Consider the following 24,078-nt stretch of genomic DNA (forward strand, 5'->3'; position numbering starts at 1 on the left):
AAGTAGCCAAAGAAGATGGTGTAAACCAAATCAGCATTCGATACCTTCAGGTTATTGGTTTCTGTATCGGAACATCAGGAAATTTACACTGAGGAAGTTTAAGTGATTTAGAGAAACCCTGTGATCATGAGCAGCTGAAAGGTGCTCTGAGTAGTTTTCAGTCCTGGCTGAGGGGGAAGGTGAAGCTCGTATTTCTGTTTTGCTCATGGCCAATGAAATAAAGACATCAAATCTGACTCTGAGGAAAAGCTTCATGTTTCTCACAGCACATAATAGTTGTTTATAGGCTAGGGCACGCTGGACACCACTCTTTAAAAAGTTAAGAGTGAATGTAAATTCAGCTGGTAAGTTTACACTGCGCCAGTGGCCCCATGAATAACATCCTTATAAGATTTACCTTTACCTGACCGTCTACAGAGGACCATAAACCAGACACCCAACATGAAGGAACAATGGTGTTGCAAGAGTGACAACACTACATGTGTGCATGTCCAGCATCTCTGGTTCTCCTTCAGCTGTTGCTCTTACCAGGGCATTTCTCAGCCTTTATCATAAGGCTGCAAAGAGCTGTGACATATGGGCACGTTGGTGTGACTCTGGAGAGGAGAGAGGGAGGTGGCATACGTTGACGCAGTACTGGAGGTCTATCTCCAGGGCACACCAGGGAATCCAGGTCCTCCCAGGGTTTGGGCTGGGCTGGCTCGTTGGCTTTTCATTTCTGTAGGGGAAGGAGACAGGTACTGTCTTCAGGCGGTGGCAGACTTGCTCCCAGCACTTACAGCTCTTTCTTTCATATATCCTACACCAAAGCCTGCTGTAACAATCCTGCTTTATTGGGTTTAGCGCTGAGTAAGGTTCAGTATATAATGGTGTGCAGTTTCCCTTTCCTTTGAGAGTGAAACTTAGCTCCCTGCAGTAATTAGCCTGTCCCCAAAGGCCTATCTCGGACTTCTTTGAGGGTTTTAGCATTACATAGACTTTCTCTGCCTCTGCAGAGGGCTTGACATTCACTGTCAATTAATACAATGCAGCTCAGCTTGTCCAGTAACTGGATTAAAGACTTGCCTTCCCGTTGAACCTGTGACAGTGATAATCAGCAGCAAAGGAAGTTGATCTGGAAACTCTGCCAGGGGAACGGCTCCTTGTTGTTCAACTCCTCAAGTCAAAGACAAAGGATGCTGTGTGACTACTTGCTTCTTTTTGCTGCTTTTGCTCTTGACCTGAAAAAATTGCTACCAGCCTTTACAAAGTTTCTTAGCAGTTGCTGTTTTATCTACTTCAGAATCCAGAAATTCTTATTAATGTATTTGTTTAAATCAAGAATACGGCAATTATCTTGATTAGCTCATTGAGATGGTATCACTGTACGTTAATTCAATTTCCCTCTGAGCCAAAGTCAAACCTTCTATGCATTATTTAGCCCAGATGAGGCTCTTTTGCTTAGGTCCTTTGTGTGCTCAATTAGTTTCGAAGGTCACCTCCTCCCATACAGAGTGAAATATTTACACATCACTGCAGCCAAGCCCAGAAATTCAAAACCTTTTCACGGACTGCCCAAGAAGTGGCTCACAGCTACCTGGAGGGCAAAGGGTCCCATGGAGCCAGATCTTCAGCTGGGCGGTAAGGGGAGCTTTGACCCGTAACATAGGACGCTGTTTTACAGAGAACCAAACTCTGCCAAACCTCACACACCGTAATGGGTGGAAGGTAGGAGCCAGTTGGCCTGAGCATGCAGGAGGACCTTGGATGGCTTCCCAACAACCCCCAGGACCCAGCAGAGGTCCCACCCCAGCACCAGCAGCGTTTGGTGCCCCAGCCAATGCCCCGGTCTGGGCGACTGGGGTACCAGAACTGGGCATTGTGGTCAGCATCTACCCCACGGTGAGATGCAGACTCAGTCTGCCTTGTCGTTGGCATAAAGGCTTGCAATTTTTTCTCTCTTAGTAAAAAACAGAGATAAATAACACTTATTACCTTTAGAGGAGCAGCCACCTCTTGACTCGGAGAAAAGCTAGCTTACTGCATTAATAACATCCCTTTATCACCTGATGATATCTCAGGTCATACACTGAGTTTTATGGGATTTGGTGGCGTCCTTGGTTTTGAGTAGTTCAAGTGAGTGTCTCTTTCTGCTCCTGCAGCAGACTGGAGTATGAGAAACACCTTTGGCTTTTGCTCTCCCTCCTCTTTTAGCAAAATTTCTTTGCTCCACGATTTCTTCATGATAAAATAATTAGATTTTCATCATTGGTCCCCTGAAGAAGTTACAGTGAAACTCTGGTAAGTGCCATGATAAAATAGTACTTCTCCAGTACCCTCCCTAAGCTGTGAGGTCATGTTTTGAGCCATTGGCCTGGCCTGAAATGAATGCCTGGTGTCAAAAGTTTAGTTGCGAACCAAGGGAATTACGAGTATCATAAAAGCTAGAGAGAGAGAGGTCTTCCTCTCCTCGTTTGGGCAGTCAGAAAATTCTGCAGACAGTGGCTGCAGCCTGGCCTTGTGTCATTAGGGAGAGGACTTGCCTTCATACATATTTGAGTAGTATCGGTTTGTCTGTTATAGATTTATTTTTAATGTTGTGTTTAATGTTGTTTGAAAAATTGTGAAGAGGCGATCTTGTTCAGAGGCGGCGGGTGCATGTCTGTATAATCGCACGCAAAATATAGTTTGCAAAGTACATTAGGACTCTTTGGCACTAAATGCAATATTATTATAGTGAATTTTTTCCGATCTATTTGACTTGTAGTTTTAAAAGGCTGATGAAATGTGAAAAAGCTAAAATGAGAAAACCCAGAGACTCAGGCAAGGAATTGATTTCTGAATAGACGGTACTTAGGATGCTCTCTTTAATTCCCAAGGCCCAGGTCTCTACACAATGGTAATGTGATAAATGAAAGCTCTGAATGTTTACAAGCTAACAATTAGGCCTCATAAGCACCAAATACCATTTTAATTCTGTGCATTGAACCTTAGCTAAATACATTTCCAATTGGGAATGGATGGCAACGGCTTCCTTTGCTGGCCTAATAATTGCCACTGTAATTGTAAGTGCTGAGTCTTTGCAGCAGGTTTGAATGGGAGGCAGCAGCTGTGTTAGCAGGTGATGAATTCATTGCTCAGAGTGGCTGCTGTGTGCACTCCTGTGTTTCAGTATTTCCTTAATTCTGGTGCTTTCAGAGCATTTGGAGAACAGAGAAGTCTTAGGCTGTGATGAAAACTAGCCCACCCCTAAATCCCAAGACTGTGGAAACAGGCCTAGGCAGCTTAGCTGCAAAATGAGGTGACTAGGAGAGATTTATCTTACTGCAAATACCAGGGCACACCTGCAGCTACATAAGAGCCAGTCGCTTAGTCTTTACTCTCCAAGCCGAGGATGTGCCCTATAAGTGCCTTTATAGGGCTGAAAGCAGAGGTAGAAGGAACCGACTCATTTAACTCGTTAAGCACATTACCTGTTTGGGATGTGCAAGCCTTCAAGTTGATGCATCCTGGGAGATTGTGGGTATGTGATAGATGATATCAGGTATGTGCTGTGTGATCTAAATCAAGGGAAAAGGGGAAAATGCTCCAGTCCTAGGCAAAACAGGAGAGAGAAAAGGAACTGCTTGCCAAGAGGAAAACACTGTGTGTGTCCATGCTAACGGGCTTCCCTCACCTCCTTTTGCATTACCACTGCAGTGCTAAAAGGAGGGTTTGTCTGGACATGAGTGTTTTACGCTTCATCTGCCACCAATTAAAAATAAGCATAAAAATGGGAACAGTCTAATTGTGCTACCTTCTCACATTTCTCCCTTTGTAAGGCATGACCTCCCTGCAGCTGCAAAGAGGTGAGCTGTCACCCCCAAAGCGAGTTCTTGGAAGGTCCCTGCCTCGCTGCTGGGCAGAGGTGCAGCAGCTCTTGCAAATGCAGAAAACACAGATGGTCCAGGTTACTTCTGACAGAGGCTAATGGGGTGACTAAGGAGGTGCCAAAAGTCTAATGTACACATGCAGACATCTTAAACCAATTCCAGCACACCATTCCAGATTGTTCTGGCCCAAAAGGAGCCTTGCTTCTCAGGATCCAAAGTCCCAAATGGAAGTCCTCGCTCTTGGTGAAGTTCTCCCCCGTAGTGTGAGTTTTGTACAGCTGTAAAAATGTAACCACGTAAATTATGCGTATTGTACTTTGTCATTTTGATTTAAAAAGAAAAATGTGTGCACAGAGGTCTAGGCACCATCACACTCTTTCGTGCTCTTTTTTCGTGCTATTTTAACCCATTTTGCACAGGCAGAGATTACTGGCATATTCCCCCATTTACATATTTGCAAATATTACATATTTGCCCAGCAGAGAGCTGGAGGACTATCTGTGAGGGTGCTGTGAGCTTGATGTCCAGGAATAGAGTTTAAGGAGCTGAGTGTCTGCTGCTGCTTGGGGCTGTTAAACTGAGTATCCATGGGTTTTTGAGGCTTTTGTTGGAGCACGTAAGCAGGGCTTGCATGGAGTATAGGTTTTGTGCTGACTCTCAGCATGGTGCTGAGTGTCATTCAATTGGGATAAAACATATGACTCACAGGACATTGACTCAGCACTTAAATGAAATAGCAACCATGTCCATCACATGAACAAGCTCTCTGCCCCCATCCTGGCTTTTGCTCTCCTTCTTTCCCTAATCCGCAGACCTGCTTCTTTTCACGCTCACACCTGTATTACACCAAACTCACCCCTTAGACTCTAGTGCAGCACATCTAGATTTGTGCCATTATTTTTAGGAGGGGAATCAGGATCAATTTCAGGAGCAGTTCGTTTTTTAAAATTTAAATAGAGCAATATAAATAAATTCCTTACAGTTGCTAATACCACCAAGTCAGAAGTGCCAAATTCAGATCCATCTTCCTTAAATTTTGGAGCATTTGAGATCAGAGTCTACCCTTACGGTTCAGACTGGTTTACATATAGGACTATTGATGTCATGGTAGAAAGAATTTGCGGTGTTACACAACACACCTTTAGTGATAACAACGTTTTCTCTGCTCAAGGGAGAGACTAAGTCATGTCCCTTGTGTTCTGTCTCAGCAGATGGGGTAAAGATATCTATCGTCTGTGATGTTTTCAGTTTAAGACTCACATACCGTTTTAGGAGATGTGCAGATGACTGTGCAGAAAGCAGAGTCAAAACGCATACCGTCTCAGTGCAAACAGGACAGCTACAAACATGGAGCAAAGCATTTGGTACCGAGAGCACTTTAAGTCTGACTTTTGCAAGGAGATTCGGTTCAGCTCCAAGCTGTGTGCTGCTAGCTGCTTGGAGAAGCTTTAACTGGTCTCTGCCAAACTCCTGCAATGCAGTCCTGAATTCATCCCTTTCTTCTTTTTTTTTTTTTTCCTTTCTTCTTTTCCATTTCACAAGTGGTTGACTGATCGCCAAGATCTTGGAGGGAAAGGGCTCCATCCTCCATGCGTGGATAATCCTATGACTGATAGGCTGACACTGTGGAGGGCCAAATGCTTTCTTCTACCTTCCTACCTCCCCCTCTGCCCAGTGGGCAAGAAAAGACTCATGCGATGGTGTCTCCAAACCCAAGGGCTGGAGAGACTTGCAATGAGCTCACCCAGTTAGTCACTGTACACTAAATATTAAACTTGGGCAAAAATCACCTTTTCAGCCAGCCCTTCCTCACGCTAAGTCACTGCCAGCATATTGTCAAAAGCAAAGTACCAGCACTGTGTACGAATCTGGAAAAAAGAGAATGGAAGAGGAGATGAATTTCTTTTTCTGTGTAGTGCAGAGCCAGTCCAATGGCTGCTCCTGGGTCTCTCATGGGTTGCAGTTCAAGATTACTTTTTCTTTTCTTTTCTTTTCTTTTCTTTTCTTTTCTTTTCTTTTCTTTTCTTTTCTTTTCTTTTCGGCTTGGTTCAGTTCGGGTTTTTTTGTTATTAGATGGGGTCTGTTGTCTTATTCCCCAGCTCAGAGTAATCCTGAAGAGGAGGATCAAGAGCTCCTCAACCATCTGCTCCCCTCTGAGGTCTGATCAACTGTATCCCTCTCTAACACGTTGCTCTCACCTATTCTTAAAAGCGTTGAGCAATGGGGTTTCCAGTGCTCCATCTGTTCCTCTGCTTGGAGCAACCATGGGCCTGGAAAATGTTCTCCAGCTTCTGACCTGAATCTTCCTTGTTTCCATTCAAGCTGATTACTTTTTGTCACATCCTCAGTAGACATGACAAACAATTAATTATCATCCTCTTCACACCAACCGTTGTCAGGGTGGCATCTTCCCACTTCCTTGTTTCCCCTCGTCTATATCAACTTTCTCTCTTAGATCATGTTTTCTAAGCTTGTTATCCTTAATGTATCATTTACATTACTTTATTATTCTGAGGAATGGTGCCCTTCACTGGACACTGTGCTCCATCAAAGTCTTACCACTGGGTATTGCTGGAGAACAAGTCCTCTCTGCTCACCCACCATTCACTTTGCATCCCCAAGTGATATGTTTTCTTGATATGATCTTATATATCGTATAAATCATTCTTAAATGATACGTGGGCAGGACTTGAAAAAAGTCAAACATTTATCACTGATTGCTTTTGCTGGAATTTTTCTACTGTCTCCCTAACTATTTAAATAGCCCTCCCCGAAGGCCCATCTCATCAGAAAGTCCAACAGCTCTCCAGAGATAAGCCAGCAGACCTTCCTGCTGCTCTCTGCAGCCTCATTGCAAAGGTCTCTTGCCAACCTTCTGCTCGTAGCTCAGTCTGTGACCCAAGGGCACCCTTTTCGCAATACCACAAATGAGAGGCAGGATGGTGTGTTTGCTCTGTCGACTCAAGTGTCTGCTTCTCCTTACTGAAAAATAACCCCTCAGCGTAAGTGCTGTGGGACCTGCATGTATATAGGTTATTTCATCTGGGTCCTGGTACACAGGTGTCCACATCACAGAAACCTTCCCAGATGGTGTTTATGTTGACTCCCTCATTGGTAAAGCCAAGGACACAGTAGGGGTGCAGACTGGACTGTTTTTTTACACTTTTAAATCAGTCCTTCCAGATGGTCCTAGGAACAGTAAAAGGTAGACATGGGGATCTCAGCTGTGCTCAGGGCTCTACACCATGTTCACAAAGGACAGTTCTCTACCTGATATGGCCAAACTGGCAGGTCCTTGCTGCTACCTTAACACTAGCTTTTAAAATAAGATTTAAAAAAAAAAATCTGAAGAGCTCAGGACACAACCAGACAAAACAGTTGGTGGCCTTCCGAAACTCCTAGTTCAGCTAGAGGGGATGCATGGGCCAGTGCTTTTCCATAAGTCCCAGCACAGTGGATGGGAAATAAAGTTACTCTTGTAAACAAGAGGCATAGTGCAGGTGATAAGTATTGGAAGAATGTTGTTAAAATACAGGCTAATACTTATTTAGTCATTTTCTGTTCTTTGCTTGATTTTCTTCAGCTAAAAGCTGTGATTTTCTTCTCATGAAGCCAAAAAAGTCAAGACGGTCTGACAGAGTGACAATGCATTTTTCTCTGGGAAAAATCTGGGTGAAGACTTCAAGACTTGGTCTCTGCTTTATAGGATGATTCCTGTATCCCACTCCTCTGTTGATGCTGTTGACTTCAATCCATCCTCCCTTTCAGGTATGACAGCTTTGGCCGCCTGACCAACGTCACCTTCCCTACTGGCCAAGTGAGCAGCTTCCGCAGTGATACCGACAGCTCCGTGCATGTCCAGGTGGAAACCTCCAGCAAGGATGATGTTACGATAACAACCAATCTGTCGGCATCGGGAGCCTTCTACACCCTGCTCCAAGGTGAGTTGGGCCACTATCCCTCTCCCAGCCAAGCTGCACACAATGGATTATCCATCAGGAAACAGGCATCCTCTTGATAATCCCAGCACCAAAAATCACCTGCATCCTCAGTGCCCCAGAGCTCCCCACATGCTGGTACAGATGCACACTCACACCTACTTAGCCACATTCCCTAGCACCGTGGTTGCTCTGCAGCTGTTTTCTGCTTCATTTTCAGCCGGTCCCCTTGCCGTGCAGTCCTCATGCAGTACAGTCCTCCATCATCATTACCATTATTGTTATAACAAAAAGGGTTGCATAAATCTAGCCGCACTTCCAGCCGACCCCTTCGCTTCCGTCTCTTAATGGCTTCCAACTTAACAGTTACTTTCCTCCTGGAACAGACTTCCAGCTGGTTGCTGGAGATCTATCTCATTCTTTGTTCACTGGCTGTTCAAATATTCACAAGGAAGCATCCAGAAAAATAACCATCCCTGTCCCCAAAAAAGTCTGCGTTTGAGCTAAAGGGCTGGTGTGGAGAGGTACAAAGGAGAAAGGAGAGGGGGGCAGCCAGGGTAGGACTGGTGGGACCAGTTTGTCGCTGTTGGAAATGAGCACAGTTCTGCCGGTGATGGTAAGGTGGAGAAGTGAAGGATTGATGAGGTGGAGGAAAAGGTGATGAAGTGGGAAAGAAAAGAGGAATAAATAGCAGGGGAGCACTGTGCTGACATTCTGGTAGGGACAGAAGTTGTAGTGCACAAACCATGCCAGCCTGGATCTCCAAGTTCTGAAGGCTGAAGCCTCCTTAGGGTCAGGGTGAGCCATCACTCCTGTTCCCCGGGGCTTGGAGAAAGGGAAGGGACTTTCAGACTCTGCTTTCTTCACTCCCCAGCTCTCATTCACTGTTAGTCTGTGCCTGATGGCAACGGGGTGTCAAACATCATTTCCCCTTGTGAGGAACAAAGTGCTCCAAGTGAGACCAACGTGTTCCAGCATCACATTTGTTCCCACTTCCCTGGGACACACATTTCCCTCCCCCTCCCTGTAATAACAGCAAGCTTTCCTAAAAGAAAATGCCTGCTATGCCTGTACACTGCTTTTCCTGCCTTTGGAGAGGCATGTTAATGTTAAGGTAGTATTCCTGTAGGGGAACACAATGACTTTCTTATTCTTTACTTCAGCCTGCAAAGCAGATCCAACCTACCCTGCCCCATCCCATCCACTTGCATTAAGACGTCTGGCAACTGCACAGACACGAGGTTGGCTTCACCTCAAGAGCCTAATTAAGCAGTAGACCCTGCTGTTGGGGGCCCTTTAGTGAGATAATTGACTGTGATGTGATTTATACACCCAGAGCTGAAGGCACAGTTACATAATGGTGCCACGGTCAATTATCTCATTGTACTGCCCTCCAGCACAGGGCCACTCTTGCCATTAGGACATGCAGTATTACAAACAGCTTAACCATCTTCAGAAGTATAAAATTACAAAACTGTTTGGATCTGAAGAAACGCACTTCTCTTAAAGCGAAGATCTGGATAACGTTGCAGCAGAGGTGGCCTGCGACCTGCTGAGGTGGCTTTCCCACAGGCGTTAGGGACTGTGAATTCCCAAACCGAGGTAGCTGTTCGTTTATGGCAGCACTGTAGAAACTGAAACAAGGGCCACTGGAGTTGCCCAGGGATGTATTGAGCACAGCTGAAACCTAAGTTGCCTTCCAAGTGCCTCTCCAGCAGATAGAGCTGGAGCTGTTCTCAAGGTCTGTGAGCGTTTTGCCCGCTCCGTTGTTCTTCAGGGAAAATACATATTGCAGATTCCCTTTGCCTGAGAGGTGCTCATGCATCTTCCCTCTGGACTCACAGCTCTGGCCAGCTCTCACAAATCCTTGGTGAACCTTTCAGAAAACCTGGATCACACTGCGAACAGGTGAGATCTGAGAAGGCATTTTCAGAAGGTTACGGATTCCTGTAGGATGGATTTAGGAACCACTACAGCTAACAGGCACCTCAGCACCTCTGTGGGATTTTCTCCTCTGGACTAATGACAAAGTGAGCATTTGTTCAAGGCCAAAATAGGGCAGTACTGCCCTAGAACCAAAGCAGCATAAAATACAGCATCCAATGGCCCCTGGATTTCATGTACCCCTTGAGAAATGCCTTCCAAAACCAGGGAAGAGTCTTCTCTTGGGAAAACATTGAAAGTGGAGGATTTACATTCCCCACACTGTACCACACTGCTGGTGACAATCCACCATAACCCCTCTGTGGTGCTTATGTGACGTGGAGGAAACATCACATGTCCAGTGAATTTCGCAGAGACCTTCAAGCTTTCCCCTGCTTCCTGGTAAAGGATGAAGGAGGGAGGAATACATTAGCTGTGCAGAGATATTTCAGATCTGATTTAAAGCACATCTCCTACCACTTTCTCACCGAACCAAGCATCTGAGAACAAAAGTGTGACAGCCAGCTGACTGTCCCCCTTGTCTCCATTTGCAGAATCAAGCGTGGAGCGGGTTTGATCCTGCTGGAGTCTATGTCAAAAGACCATCAACTTAAGTACTCAGTGGTACAGCTAAAATACTTGGATCTACACCGTGGATCACTGCTGTATGTTTATAGTGGCAAAATCCAGTGCCACAGCAGTTTCACGCCATCACTACTGTGTACAGTAAGTTGAGTTGTGGTCTTGCTGAGATCAGGGTGGCAAGACTCCAGCTGGCTACAACAGGAGCAGGATCAGACTCACAATAAGAAAGACCAACCGGTGTCAAGTTTCCTTTCCTAATTATACCAAACTGTGCTCTTTGCTGACCTATTTCATCCAGACGAGAGATGATAATTTCGCTGTGATCTCGTTTCCTGCTGAGCTATGGCAGAGCAACTAGTGAACAAAACCCAACTTGCCTCAGAACGGAAAAACAATTGACATCATGAATTTGTAATGGGTGTTTTTATTCACAATTAGGTATTTATGGCAGACTGAAAAGGTGCTATTTTCCAGCTTTTGAGGAGCTTCAGATAAGGCAATCTTTGTATAATGTGCTTTTAAAGCCATTCTGCACTGAGCAAGTCTCATGATTTCTTACCCTTCATGAGCTCCTCTCTGCAGAGAGAAATGCCAGCTGGAGATTCAAAGGATGGGCTTTCAGCCTGCCTGATTCCTGAAGGAGGTGGAAGAGATATTGTTCTTCTTTTCCACTCCTGAACTCCCAAATCCTGGCCTCAAAATCTGCTGATCTTTCAAGAGCTAGTGGAGGCCAGATGTACAGAGATGTGTGGGAGCTTAGTGCCTCTGCTTTCTCTCCAAACATGAAGACTTCGGTTGCCTCCTGAAAGCTTTCCCAAGTGAAAGGGTTTGGCTGTTGTTTGGGGAACTGGTTAGCATTAACTCGCTGTGCAATTTCCTGTCACTTGTGAGACGATGAATAAGCTGAGGAAAGTAGGTGGCCCCACTTTTTCATATATTGTGGTGAAATTGGGATCTTTAGGATATAAAAGCATGGTAAGTTTTCAGCCTGCCTGTGATTTAAAACAAATATCTCACCACCCAGTGTTTTAGCCTAGAGGAAGAGGTTTGAACATGTGTCCTTTGCTAGGGTATTACACGGCTCTTCCACTGGTGCCTTTTAACTTTTCTGCAAGAGTTTGAGGTGCAGAACCTCATCAGAATGAAAAAGATTGTCCATCTTTACCTTCACTAATGAAACCAATGTTTTGCTCACTGTGAGTGGGATGGGTGAGCGACAGAGTGCATTCACTTACAACCATCAGAAATGCTGATGAAGCCTGGGTGAGGGAGAAAATGAAAAGCTGGAGCTGTATCGTTGGGCAGCCATTTGAAAAGATCTCTTTTCTCTCTTCAGACCAAGTCCGAAACAGCTACTACATCGGCGCTGATGGCTCTCTCAGACTGATGCTCGCTAACGGCATGGAGGTGGCCCTGCAAACCGAGCCGCATCTGCTGGCTGGCACCGTCAACCCCACGGTGGGGAAGAGGAATGTCACCCTGCCCATCGACAACGGCCTCAACCTCGTGGAGTGGAGGCAGAGGAAGGAGCAAGCGAGAGGGCAAGTCACCGTCTTTGGACGTCGGCTGAGGGTAAGTGAGAAGCCTGAGCAGTTTTGGACTCCATTTCTCCTCTCATCAGTCCCCAGGCTCGTGACAGAAAGGGACAGGGCTGATTTGTATCATCTGCAATAGGGATGAGGCTGCAGGACAGAGAACTAGCTGCTCGTCCTCAGTGACACAACCTTTATGACTTGTGTATATCCTTATGTGTCCTTATGTGCTGATGTTCTCTTAGCTGTCACAGGTAGTATTGCTGATTTGCCTACGAGTCCTCTGTATCACGGGGAACGCGTGACCTCCCATCAGACATCACAGATTTAACTATCATGTCAGGCTGTTTAAGCAAGCAAGGGATGATTATAACTATAAAATACTGCACCAATTAATGTAGGTATTTTTACCTGTGCTGCTGGCAGTAATAGACCTGAGCACCAAAAGCTTTCTAAGCATATGAGGACAGACTGAGAGAGTTGAGGTTGTTCAGCCCGGAGAAGAGAAGGCTCCGGGAAAACCTTACAGCAGCCTGCCAGTACCTAAAGGAGGCCTACAGGAAAGATGGGGAGGGACTCTTTATCAGAGAATGTAGTGATAGGACAAGGGGTAACAGTTTTAAACTGAAAGAGGGTAGACTTAGATTAGGCATTAGGAAAAAATTCTTCACTGTGAGGGTGGTGAGGCACTGGCACAGGTTGCCCAGAGAGGCTGTGGCTGCCCCATCCCTGGCAGTGTTCAAGGCCAGGTTGGACGGGGCTTTGAGCAACCTGGTCTAGTGGAAGGTGTCCCTGCCCATGGCAGGGGCGTTGGAACGAGATGATCTTCAAGGTCCCTTCCAACCCAAACCATTCTGTGATTCTATGATTATCGTTCACTGGGCAGCCTCAGAAAAATCTCTAGATTCTTGAAACTTGCTAATCTGTCGAACCTGTTGAAGAGCTGGGCTCGCAGGGCACTGCATCACAATTGCCATCGTTCCCCAAAGAGAAGTGTTATAAACAGCTCCAGCCTTATGGTACTTTCTCCTCCAGGAGCACCTGGTCCTTTCTGTGCTTGAGACTGATGTGTTTTGAAAACGTTGTTCCGCACAACGCACTGCAGACTTGTCAGGGCTGTTTAAAGATCTTGCCCAATAAGCCTGTAATTCTTCTGCTAACTGCTGGCAAGGCTGGTAACTTGTAATAGCAAGTCCTGCGCAATCACCCTGTACCTTGCTAGTCTGAAAGTCATGAGCTGATGAGCAGTTCCTGGGAAGCTGCTCAGCACCTGGCAAATTCAGACCCTCTGAGAAAAATGCTTAGTGCTGTGTAATGCCACCACAGCAAAAGGTCTGCAGCTATTTATTCGCACTTAAGCTTTGCAATAAATACTAATGCTCTGGTTTCAGGATATGTGTTTCCCAGTCCTTGCTTTTCGCCTCTCCCTATTCCCTGCTGCATGACCCCTGCCACCTTGGTGTGATTTCTCCCGTCTCTCCTCGCTCACACTTGCCAAGTACTGCTCTTCACCCTCCCCAGCCCAGCCTCTGCTCTTTTCCCCTTGCATCAATAGCCTCATATTTTGTTATCAGGAGAAAAACTGCAAACAGTAGTGAAAGCTGAAGTTGCTCCTTCAGTGGGAACTGCTGTATATCTACAGATCAGTTGGCATCACCCTTCTTGCTTGGTTTGTCCTGGTTTTTTTGCTGTGGTTTTTTTATTTATTTATTTTAATTACCAATGAAATTATCAGACAGGTCTTTTTCTGAAAGGAGAGAGCCTTCTGAAATCTGCAGCTGTGTCACAGCTATTTGGTGTTCAAAGCAGTTTCCACTCATTTAGCCGCAGCTCAGCTGCCCATGTCAGTTTTATCTTCCAAAATTTTGACAGTAGCTTCAAACGCACAATGTGTCTTTGTTTTATATTGTACTGCAGTTGGAAAAACACTTCCAAAATGAGTTTTCAGGCTGGTTACTTGTGTCCCTATAAATCTGCCAGCATTTATTCACATTTTGAGCCTATCGAGGCCCTTCTAGTAAAGCAGAAGAGCATCTTACATGGTTGAAGGACTCAGTTATGGCTCTGTTCAGGGGTTCAAAGTAGCTGAGGGTGTACAAGACATTTTAAGCTGCCTGTCTGTACCTGCATGGCAGCATTTGCACCCCTAAGACATAAACCTGCAAGGTGCTAATTGCCTCCCTGGGGATTGCCCGGCATTTAACATATTCTGTGTGTCATGTTCTCCTCTTCCCTCATACCAGTAATTGCTGCTTTCCCTGGCAAGGGAGAAAGTTAGGCAAGTTAAGTTCAACACGTTTTTGTTCATTTTGGGAAATGTTATCATTTTCTGCCATATGTGAGTAAATCACTACTTTCCCTCTCCCCCCACCCCACTTCCTCGCATGAGACAGCAGCAAAGACCTGGTGCTACGTGGGGAAAAAGCATGCCCAGAGAGGCTGGAGCATCACTCCATGAAGCCTTTGAGATGACGAGAACAGGATCTGGCCACTATAAAAGAGGGAGTTCCCCTGAAACCAGCATTCTTTCTGCTGCCATTGCATGGATCCACATTTCGTGAGCTGTGGCTCTTCCTCCCATGGTTGCAGGGTGTTCTTGGAGACTGACAACCTGTTGCCATGAGCTTGACCAGATCCCAGCACGATGAGGCCAGTTTCACAGCTGCCTCCTTGACCCTCCCTAGGAAATAATACAATGCATGTGTTTCTTTATTGCAGGGATAAGGCACAGGGCAGGGATATCTGCATGGATGAGGGGAAAGGGGCCAGCCCTGATGCCTTTTCCCCAGTCCCATCAGTGCTGACCTGGCTCTGCGCTTGGCCAGGCAGCTGTAAAGCAGCACAAATATGTTAAAGCAGACCCTGTCCCTTTTCCTATCCCACACACCCCATGGAAAGTTGTGATGTTCTGATCCACCCACCCAGCAGTGAGATATCTCCACAAATAGGCTGGCTACGAATTCAACCCATCACTGGCCAACAGCAACGCAGAGTCCATCTGCAGTGAGAGCATCAGGCAAACTCTGCTCCAAGGAATAGAGCTCCTTCTTCTTTTTTTTTTTTTTTTAACAAACTTGAGTTTTTCAATAAAGAAGGATGTAAAATAATCTCTGACAGTGGAGCGAATAGGACAGCCAAAAGAGACAGAGCTGCTGGCTCAGATCTTTTATTTATTTAACCATGGAAACTCCTGTTGTAAGTCACTTTGCAGCAGGTTAATGGTGGCATCAAGACCTCGTGTCCGAGACACTCCCCACAACCAACACGACCGGAGAGGTCTCTTGTGATATGCTGCTAACCATTCCTGGTGTGTTGACTAACGAGGACAGTTCAGCATCGTCTCCACAATTTCTGCAAGGTATCGAGGTCTGGATATGGCCACCCCAACGGTTTTAGCAATTCTCTAGGGAAATTGCTTTGTAGGCAGCCATTTGTCACATGGATGTTGTTGGCTTCTGGAGTTCTCATTGCAGAACTATTGTTTGCCCTCCTCTGCTGAAGGTTGCCAGAGTGTTTTCATGAGAAATCTTCCCTTTTTGTGGTCTTGTGCTCCCAGAGAGATCTATGCATGTTGTTTAATTACAATTTAAGCTAAAGGAACTCCATAGGAAGCATTGGAGAAATCAGAGATGGTGGTGTGTTTATGCTCTTGCTTTTCCAGAGCAAGCTAAGGGATTGAATAATGTACTGTGGAACATGAATTTGGAGTTAAATTTAGTCTCTCACACATTATAGAGGGGACATCAAATACATTGTGAACTGTGGATTTAAATTTACCCTGTCTCGATCCTGTGCTGATCACAAGCCTTGTCAAACGCTCCGAGGGGCAAAAGCTTTTTGCAGGAGCTTTTCAGACCCTGTTCCAGGATAAGGACTGCGGGATGTAGGATGGCACCTTATTTAGCTGCTCACTATAAAACACAGTTATTGGACTGAAGCCTGCAGCCCTGTCAGTGCTTCTGCAGAAAATTCACTTCTATTCAAGGCATGCCCTTGAACACGGATGAAAAAGATTGAGGCCCCATTTAGAGGCTATCTGGCAGGGTAGGGTTCACTTCACCCATCACCTTCAGGGGCAGCTGTTGGCACTGCAGTACTTCTCGGAGAGAAGAGAGATTACACCAAGAGAGCAGCAGAAAACAAATCATAAAAAAAAAAAAAGTCATGAAAAGGGAGACTAGTTCCAACTAGTCCCACAGAAATTGCTTGCCAGAGCATGGGGAGGGTGGAATGACTTAGGGCACCAGTAATGGGATACAGAGATTTGGACTGAGTTTAAGAGCTATCCAGGGACCTGTTACTTGGTCCTTCCAGCACAGTGAATAGCACTGCTGCTGGCGTACAGATTAGGGAGGCCACTTTCAGCCTGGATTACTGTCCCAGCCCTGGCAGAGCTCTTTCCAGCTCTCTTGGCAGAGACCAGTAGCAGAAGAAGCTGCAGCTGCCAGGCTGGAGCTGCTCTGTGAATAAATGGAAGGCAGAGATGCTATTCCTTCCTGCTTCGCTTTGCTTTTTTTTTTTTTTGCAAGCAATTGCCACTTCTGTTTCTCTATTTATAGAAGCAAGCACCTATGAGATATCAAATTGCTCTGTTAGTTACATGTGTGCATCTGTACTTAGAGTTTTGATACCTTTTTAATTATTTCCCAGCTTGCCTGTTACAGTGGGCTGTTGGCTGATTCCCTCTTTCTCCCACAGCCCATTTACATTCTATTTTACACACATTTAATTGGAGCATTATCCACCTTTCCATGCCATTTCTTTCCTCGAGTCATACCTGCCTTTTAGCGTTGTTATTCATAAGTTGAAAATCATTTTTGCACTTGCCTCCTCTAACATCATCTTCGCACTTAACATCATGGCACTGTTTATTCCTTCTGTCTTGGCTGGCCACACGCACCCTCAGCTCGCTTCCCCATTTCCTCAGCTGTGCTTTTGCATCTTCCAACCCCAGCTCCTGAGATGCTTTCTTTTGAATTCTGATTTTGCAGTGTCCCCATTCTCCAGGTTTCAGCATAGACATCTGCCCACGCAGCACAAAAGCACTGCAGTGGTCCTGCCCTTCCCTCTCCCGTCCCTCCAGGGCTGAGCAGCCCCTTCTCCATTGGCGTTATCACATCCTTTCTCTTGCTGTTTAGCTCTCAGATACTCCCACATCCCTCAAAATATAGCGGGAATTCAATCACACACCCTAAAGTAATGGCCAAGATCAAAGCTGGACCAGGGCTGAGACCAGTGCTCGGGTCAGGAGTGTCAGCTTTACCCAGAGAAGAATAAGGCAGTGTGTTTAATCTGCAGTCTGAAGACCTTGCAGCAACCTGCAAACCCTGGTTTATTGGCTGCAGCTGAAGGACTGCAAAGGGAACTGGAAACCAAGTCAGCTTTTTGGAGTTTGAAATTCATCTGAGGAGAATCTGCACCTTCTAGGAAAGAGGGGTTCACCAGCTGAAGAGGTTCAGAACTGGTGGGATGGAGAAAGAGCTGTCTTCACCAGCAAGCTCATACTGGGAATGTGGGGGGTTTGTCCTTGCTGAGTACTTTACTGCTGTGATGATGTGGCTTTGTAAGTCTCCTTGCACATGGGGCTAAACATGAGTTGTATTACCAGCTCCTTTTTGTATTGCTGTGCACTACAATCCCTGAATCAAAATGTATTCCTGCTCCTACCTTTGAAGTAGATACCTTTGATCTTTGGAAATGCAGAGGCAGTGGAGGTAACAGGAGTGTAATTATGCAACACCAAATAACCCCAGGACAATGAAGCTAAAACTCCAGCTCTCACAGAAAAGTTCCTGCTCTGTGTAACATCTACAGTGGTCAAGGCCTCCTTATTTCATCTCAGGAGAAAGGCTTAACCTCCAGTGCCTGCAGTGTATTCAGTAAACTCGGAGAAAAACTGTTTTCCACTATGTTGACACAACATCCGTCTTTTTTCTACAAGTATTACTTTTTGATGTGCATGAAAGCAAAAGGCTATATATCCTAGGTTTGATAAGCAGAGTACCTTGCAAGTATTCCTTGCAACAAGTTGTCATTATATCTGCTGTAGGTCTATAATCATATCTGCTGTAGCAGTCCTAAGCCTAGGTTTGGGATATGGGCAATATTCCTTCACCGTGGTGATGTTTCCGAAGTACCCTGTTTTTCTGCCTCTCTCCTCACTGAAGTTAACAGAAGCAATGTTAGGACAACTTTTTGCTTTGAAAATTGCCTCTTATCCAGAGGCAATGAACAGCTGGATTCTCTCCAGTGTGGTCTAAAGAGGTGTTTGGTGAAACAAGGCTAGTCTTTGTAACTTAAACTGTTCCCAGCTTCCTAATTCTCCATCTCTTTCCTGTAGGTTCACAACAGAAACCTGCTGTCCCTCGACTTTGATCGTGTGACAAGGACAGAGAAAATCTATGATGACCACCGCAAGTTCACGCTCCGCATCCTCTACGACCAGGCGGGAAGGCCCAGTCTCTGGTCACCCAGCAGCAGACTGAACGGGGTCAACGTCACCTATTCCCCAGGAGGACACATTGCAGGGATTCAGAGGGGCACGATGTCAGAAAGGATGGAGTATGATCAGTCCGGCAGAATTACGTCCAGGATCTTTGCTGATGGCAAATCATGGAGCTACACTTACTTGGAGAAGGTAAGAATCCTCTTATGGCTCAGAGATGGTGCATTTGGTGCAAATGGGCTTTACCCCCTTGACTTCAGTACAGCTGTGCTCCTTCCTTACGGTCCAATACTCCTCTTCTGCCTGCACTACGGTGCACATAGTAACTTTGATGCCAGACCACCAAAGAGCAGTTGAAAATAGCCTGAGAAGTTTCTTCCCAGTCACACTGAGAGCATGTCTTAATGCTGTGAAGCTTTGGCATTTGATTTTTTAAGCACAACATTCCTTTGCTGAGCTAGTTGCAATATAAAATATCTTCAGGTAAAGTCAGAGGAGTGAACAGTAGGAATTTCCAGTAGGATTTTCCATGTAAAAATAACCCGTACAGTCTGACATCCTGACTTCTTCGAGTGGCCCATTCCTGCTTCGGAGCAGATACGTGTAATTAAAAAGTGTGAGGCATGAATCCAGCCAGACTGTTGTAGCACACTTTGCAGTCTTTTCTGCAGTCTGCACTCTGTAGATTGGCATGGGACTTAAATTCTTCTGGGTATTACCATCATCATTACACTGTAGATCATCATGTCCTGTAGATCCATGTGCTGCATACCTGGGGCTGGAATTTTTTATTGCTGAGTTTTGTATAGAGCCTATCCCTGCAACAGTTTAAGGAAACTACGGTAACATAGCTTTTAAAAAGCAAAAAGTATTGATTTGCTACTTGTATTACAGAATCTATGTGGATTGTTTGTTATATGCAAAAAAAATCCCAGAACAAATAAGCATGCATGCAGATGTTTGCAGTAAGAGAGTAATAGAAGATATGGAAACACGATGCATTAATTGGGCATTGGGAGGTGTTGGGGGATACTTTTTCAAGCATTGTTTAAGTAGCTCTACCAATTTTATTTATTTAGTCTGTAAAAGCTATTGGCACAGGGAATTTGGGTAGAGACAGCTAGCTACAGTGTATTGATTTGAGCAACTGAGCATTCTGAACTTAGACCTTCCTCACTGCATTAACTGCTTCTTCCTCTGACCCACTCCTACTTGGGGATACTCGATGTGCCGTGCAGCTGCATACCTCTCACCATTTAATCCTGCGGGTGCAGAGATTTATCTCACTTTCCCTGCTCTTTGGATTGGAGAATCTTGAAGGTTTTGTGAGAGCTGAGTATAATTTTGCCTGGAAACCAGGATTATAATCTATACTTTTCTCCCTCCCATCCAGTCCATGGTGCTGCTCCTTCACAGCCAGAGACAGTACATCTTTGAGTTTGATAAGAATGACCGGTTGTCATCAGTGACCATGCCCAACGTTGCCCGTCAGACTTTAGAAACCATTCGTTCCATTGGTTACTACAGGAACATCTACCGGCCACCAGAAGGCAATGCCTCGGTAATTCAGGATTTCACAGAGGATGAGCAGCTCCTCCACACTTTGTACTTGGGCACAGGGAGACGTGTCATCTACAAGTATGGAAAGTTGTCCAAGTTAGCCGAGATGCTCTACGACACCACAAAGATCAGTTTCACTTATGACGAAACCGCTGGCATGCTGAAGACCATAAACTTACAGAATGAAGGGTTCACATGTACAATCAGATACAGACAGATAGGACCCCTCATTGATCGACAAATTTTCCGCTTCACTGAGGAGGGCATGGTGAATGCACGCTTTGACTATAATTACGACAACAGCTTTCGGGTGACCAGCATGCAAGCAGTCATCAACGAGACACCTTTACCCATTGATCTCTACAGGTACGATGATGTGTCAGGCAAAACTGAGCAATTTGGTAAATTCGGAGTCATTTACTACGATATCAACCAGATTATCACCACTGCTGTCATGACTCACACTAAACATTTTGATGCCTATGGCAGGATGAAGGAGGTCCAGTACGAGATATTCCGGTCGCTCATGTACTGGATGACTGTGCAGTATGACAACATGGGGAGAGTGGTTAAGAAAGAGCTGAAGGTCGGCCCTTACGCAAACACAACTAGGTACTCATATGAATATGATGCTGACGGCCAGTTGCAGACAGTGTCTATAAATGACAAACCACTCTGGCGTTACAGCTACGACCTAAACGGAAACCTCCATTTGTTGAGTCCGGGGAATAGTGCCCGCCTTACACCGCTCAGGTATGACCTCAGGGATAGGATTACTAGACTGGGGGATGTGCAGTACAAAATGGATGAAGATGGCTTCCTGAAGCAAAGGGGCAATGACATTTTTGAGTATAATTCAGCTGGCCTGCTCATCAAAGCCTACAATAAAGCTAGTGGGTGGAGTGTGAAATACCGCTATGATGGCCTAGGAAGGAGAGTCTCTAGCAAAACCAGCCATGGCCATCACTTGCAGTTCTTCTACGCAGACCTGACCAACCCAACCAAGGTCACCCATTTATACAACCACTCGAGCTCCGAGATCACCTCCCTCTACTACGACCTCCAAGGCCACCTCTTCGCAATGGAGCTCAGCAGCGGTGATGAATTCTACATAGCCTGTGATAACATCGGCACTCCTTTGGCTGTCTTCAGTGGGACTGGCTTAATGATTAAGCAGATACTGTACACAGCGTATGGGGAGATCTATATGGACACCAATCCCAACTTCCAGATCATCATCGGCTACCACGGAGGACTGTATGACCCCCTCACAAAGCTTATCCACATGGGACGGAGAGACTACGATGTGCTAGCGGGTCGGTGGACGAGTCCAGACCATGATATGTGGAAGCATCTGAGTAGCAATAACATAATGCCTTTCAACCTGTATATGTTCAAAAACAACAACCCTATTAGCAACTCTCAGGATATCAAATGTTACATGACAGGTAGGACATTTAAATTAATTAACATGTGCACAAGCTTGCCATCAGTGAATAGGTTTCTTCTCTCTCAGTATCCTGGTCGCTATGAAGTTCTCCAGTGTTTAATATAATGGACACAAGCTTTTTGTTGCCAGTTGACCCCTATGTCCAGGGCATGTTTAATTCATTAGCATAGATGGAAATTGTAATTCCCAAACCTGTTTCCTTTTCTCTTCCTTGGTGTTTGTTCTCTTTATTTCGCTTCCAGATTTTCGTTCCCTCCGATATCCCGAGTTTAGCTACCAATTAATGTCCTGATAACCTTTCTTTTTGTAGAGGGGCAGCTGTTTACACAGTTTTGCCTAGAGATTTATTTGCAACTAAACAAATGGCATACAGATTTGTTTTAGCAGAATGGCAACAGCAACTTAAACCTTTTATTACAGTCAGCCATTTCAGAGCACAGGCCAAAGCCCAACTAGAACTTAATCTGCTACTGCCTTAAAAGACAATAAAAAAATGTTTCTATAAATACATTAGCAACAAAAGGAGGGCTAAGAAGAATCTCCATCCTTAATTGGATGTGGGGAGAAAACATAGTGACAAAGGATGAGGGAAGGGATGAGGTACTTAATGCCTTCTTTGCCTCAGTCTTTAATAGTAAGACCAGTTGTTCTCCAGGTACCCAGCCCCCTGAGCTGGAAGACAACAACGGGGAGCAGAATGAAGCCCCCATAATCCGAGGGGAAATGGTTAGGGACCTGCTACACCACTCAGACACACACAAGTCTGTGGGGCTGGATGGGATCCACCCAAGGGCACTGAGGGAGCTGGTGGAAGTGCTCACCAAGGCACTTCCCATCATTTATCAGCAGTCCTGGCTGACCGGGGAGGTCCCAGTTCTCTGTAGGTTAGCAAACGTGACACCCATCTACAGGAAGGGCTCAAAGGAAGATCTGGGCAACTGCAAGCCTGCCAGTTTGACCTCAGTGATGGGGAAGGTTATGGAGCAGATCATCCTGAGTGCCATCGCACGGCACGTACAGGACAACCAGGCGATCAGGTCCAGCCAGCATGGGTTTATGAAAGGCAGGTCCTGCTTGACCAACCTGATCTCCTTCTATGACAAGGTGACCCGCTTAGTGGATGAGGGAAAGGCTGTGGATGTTGTCTACCTAGACTTTAGTAAAGCCTTTGACACCATTTCCCACAGCATTCTCCTGCAGAAACTGGCCGCTCTTGGCTTGGATGGGCATACACTTTGCTGGGTAAAAAACTGGCTGGATGGCCGGGCCCAAAGAGCGGTGGTGAATGGGGTTAAATCCAGTTGGTGTCCGGTCACGAGTGGTGTTCCCCAGGGCTCTGTATTGGGGCCAGTTCTGTTTAATATCTTTACCAATGATCTGGACGAGGGGATCGAGTGCACCCTCAGTAAATTTGCAGATGACACCAAGTTGGGCGGGAGTGTCGATCTGCTGGAGGGCAGGAAGGCTCTACAGAGGGATCTGGACAGGCTGGATCGATGGGCCAAGGCCAATTGTACGAGGTTCAACAAGGCCAAGTGCCGGGTCCTGCACTTGGGTCACAACAACCCCACGCAGCGCTACAGGCTTGGGGAAGAGCGGCTGGAAAGCTGCCCAGCAGAAAAGGACCTGGGGGTGTTGGTCGACAGCCGGCTGAATATGAGCCAGTGGTGTGCCCAGGTGGCCAAGAAGGCCAACGGCATCCTGGCTTGTATCAGAAATAGTGTGGCCAGCAGGAGCAGGGAAGCGATTGTTCCCCTGTACTCAGCACTGGTGAGGCCGCATCTCGAATACTGTGTTCAGCACTTAGGGACATGGTTTAATGGTGGACTTGGCAGTGCTAGCTTAACAGTTGGACTTGATGATCTTAAAGGTCTTTTCCAACCTAAACGATTCTATGATTCGACACTAACCATGTAGTTCAAAGTTAATCTGGCCCACAGAATTAACAGTTTCTACTAAAAGTCAATAAAAGCAAGTGCGTTAGACTTAAAGGCCAGATTTTAGGGCATACCTATCCCACAGCTTGACACAACCTCTGAACTGCTTCCCCCAGGACTTTGTAAAATGGCAGTAACATGAGCTCTATGAATGTTTTTTATACAGAAAATCATTCTGTAGCTTAAATGTCCTTCCTATATTCATACTTTGTGCAACACTGGTAATAATGTTTGAGAGGACTGGTTTGGTGGGACTCTTTTTTGTATACTTCCCACTGGAAAACCAGGTGACACAATCAGAAATCAAATGTACATACTTCTTAAGGAGCTATAATTAATTTTTAAATGCTTCTGCTACATCTATCACAGCTTTCCCATATGCAACGATATTTGCATTCCCCTAAGTTATGAAATTGGCTTAATAGCAAAAAAATGTTACAAAATAAAAATCCTGGCTTGTTCTATTCCCCTTGTTTTTCTAGCCATTAAGATTCGTGCTTTCAGGTTCTTCTGCAATAATCATAAGGATTAGATTGTATTTTTTTTTAATGAAAAGCTGTTTTCTCCAGAGCTGAGAAGATGATGCCATGAGGGAAGTAAAATATGCCAAAAGATGAAGACTAAGATCGTGCGTGCTGGCCTCACTCTGATAATTAAGGCTGGCAGGGAATACTTTGAGATAACTTTTCCTATCAGAAAATGCTCATTTGTCAAAACTGAATTTGTTTATGGGAGAGGGTAGAGCTTGAGAGATTTCTCAGCAGAAATGTAAACAGCTCTCAAAATTGTCTAAAAGACAAATTCCAAAATAGCCTAAAAGAAAAATTCCTTTTTGATTTTCAACCTTTTCAAGTTAA

At 45.5% G+C, this 24,078-nt stretch overlaps 1 protein-coding gene across 10 annotated transcripts in view; it reads left to right on the forward strand.

Moving 5' to 3' along the window:
- TENM4 (teneurin transmembrane protein 4) overlaps positions 1-24,078 on the forward strand; it is a 603,540-nt gene that overhangs the window by 559,759 nt on the left and 19,703 nt on the right. For all 10 annotated transcript variants that reach the window (XM_030042633.2, XM_030042636.1, XM_030042637.2 and 7 more), the window contains 4 exons: positions 7,620-7,792; positions 11,634-11,869; positions 18,170-18,466; positions 19,668-21,282. In XM_030042633.2, the coding sequence (XP_029898493.1) occupies positions 7,620-7,792; positions 11,634-11,869; positions 18,170-18,466; positions 19,668-21,282 (2,321 nt within the window). The remainder of the gene's footprint in view (positions 1-7,619; positions 7,793-11,633; positions 11,870-18,169; positions 18,467-19,667; positions 21,283-24,078) is intronic.

Source organism: Aquila chrysaetos, chromosome 19 (assembly GCF_900496995.4).
Source record: "Aquila chrysaetos chrysaetos chromosome 19, bAquChr1.4, whole genome shotgun sequence".
Classification (NCBI taxonomy): Eukaryota; Metazoa; Chordata; class Aves; order Accipitriformes; family Accipitridae; genus Aquila; species Aquila chrysaetos.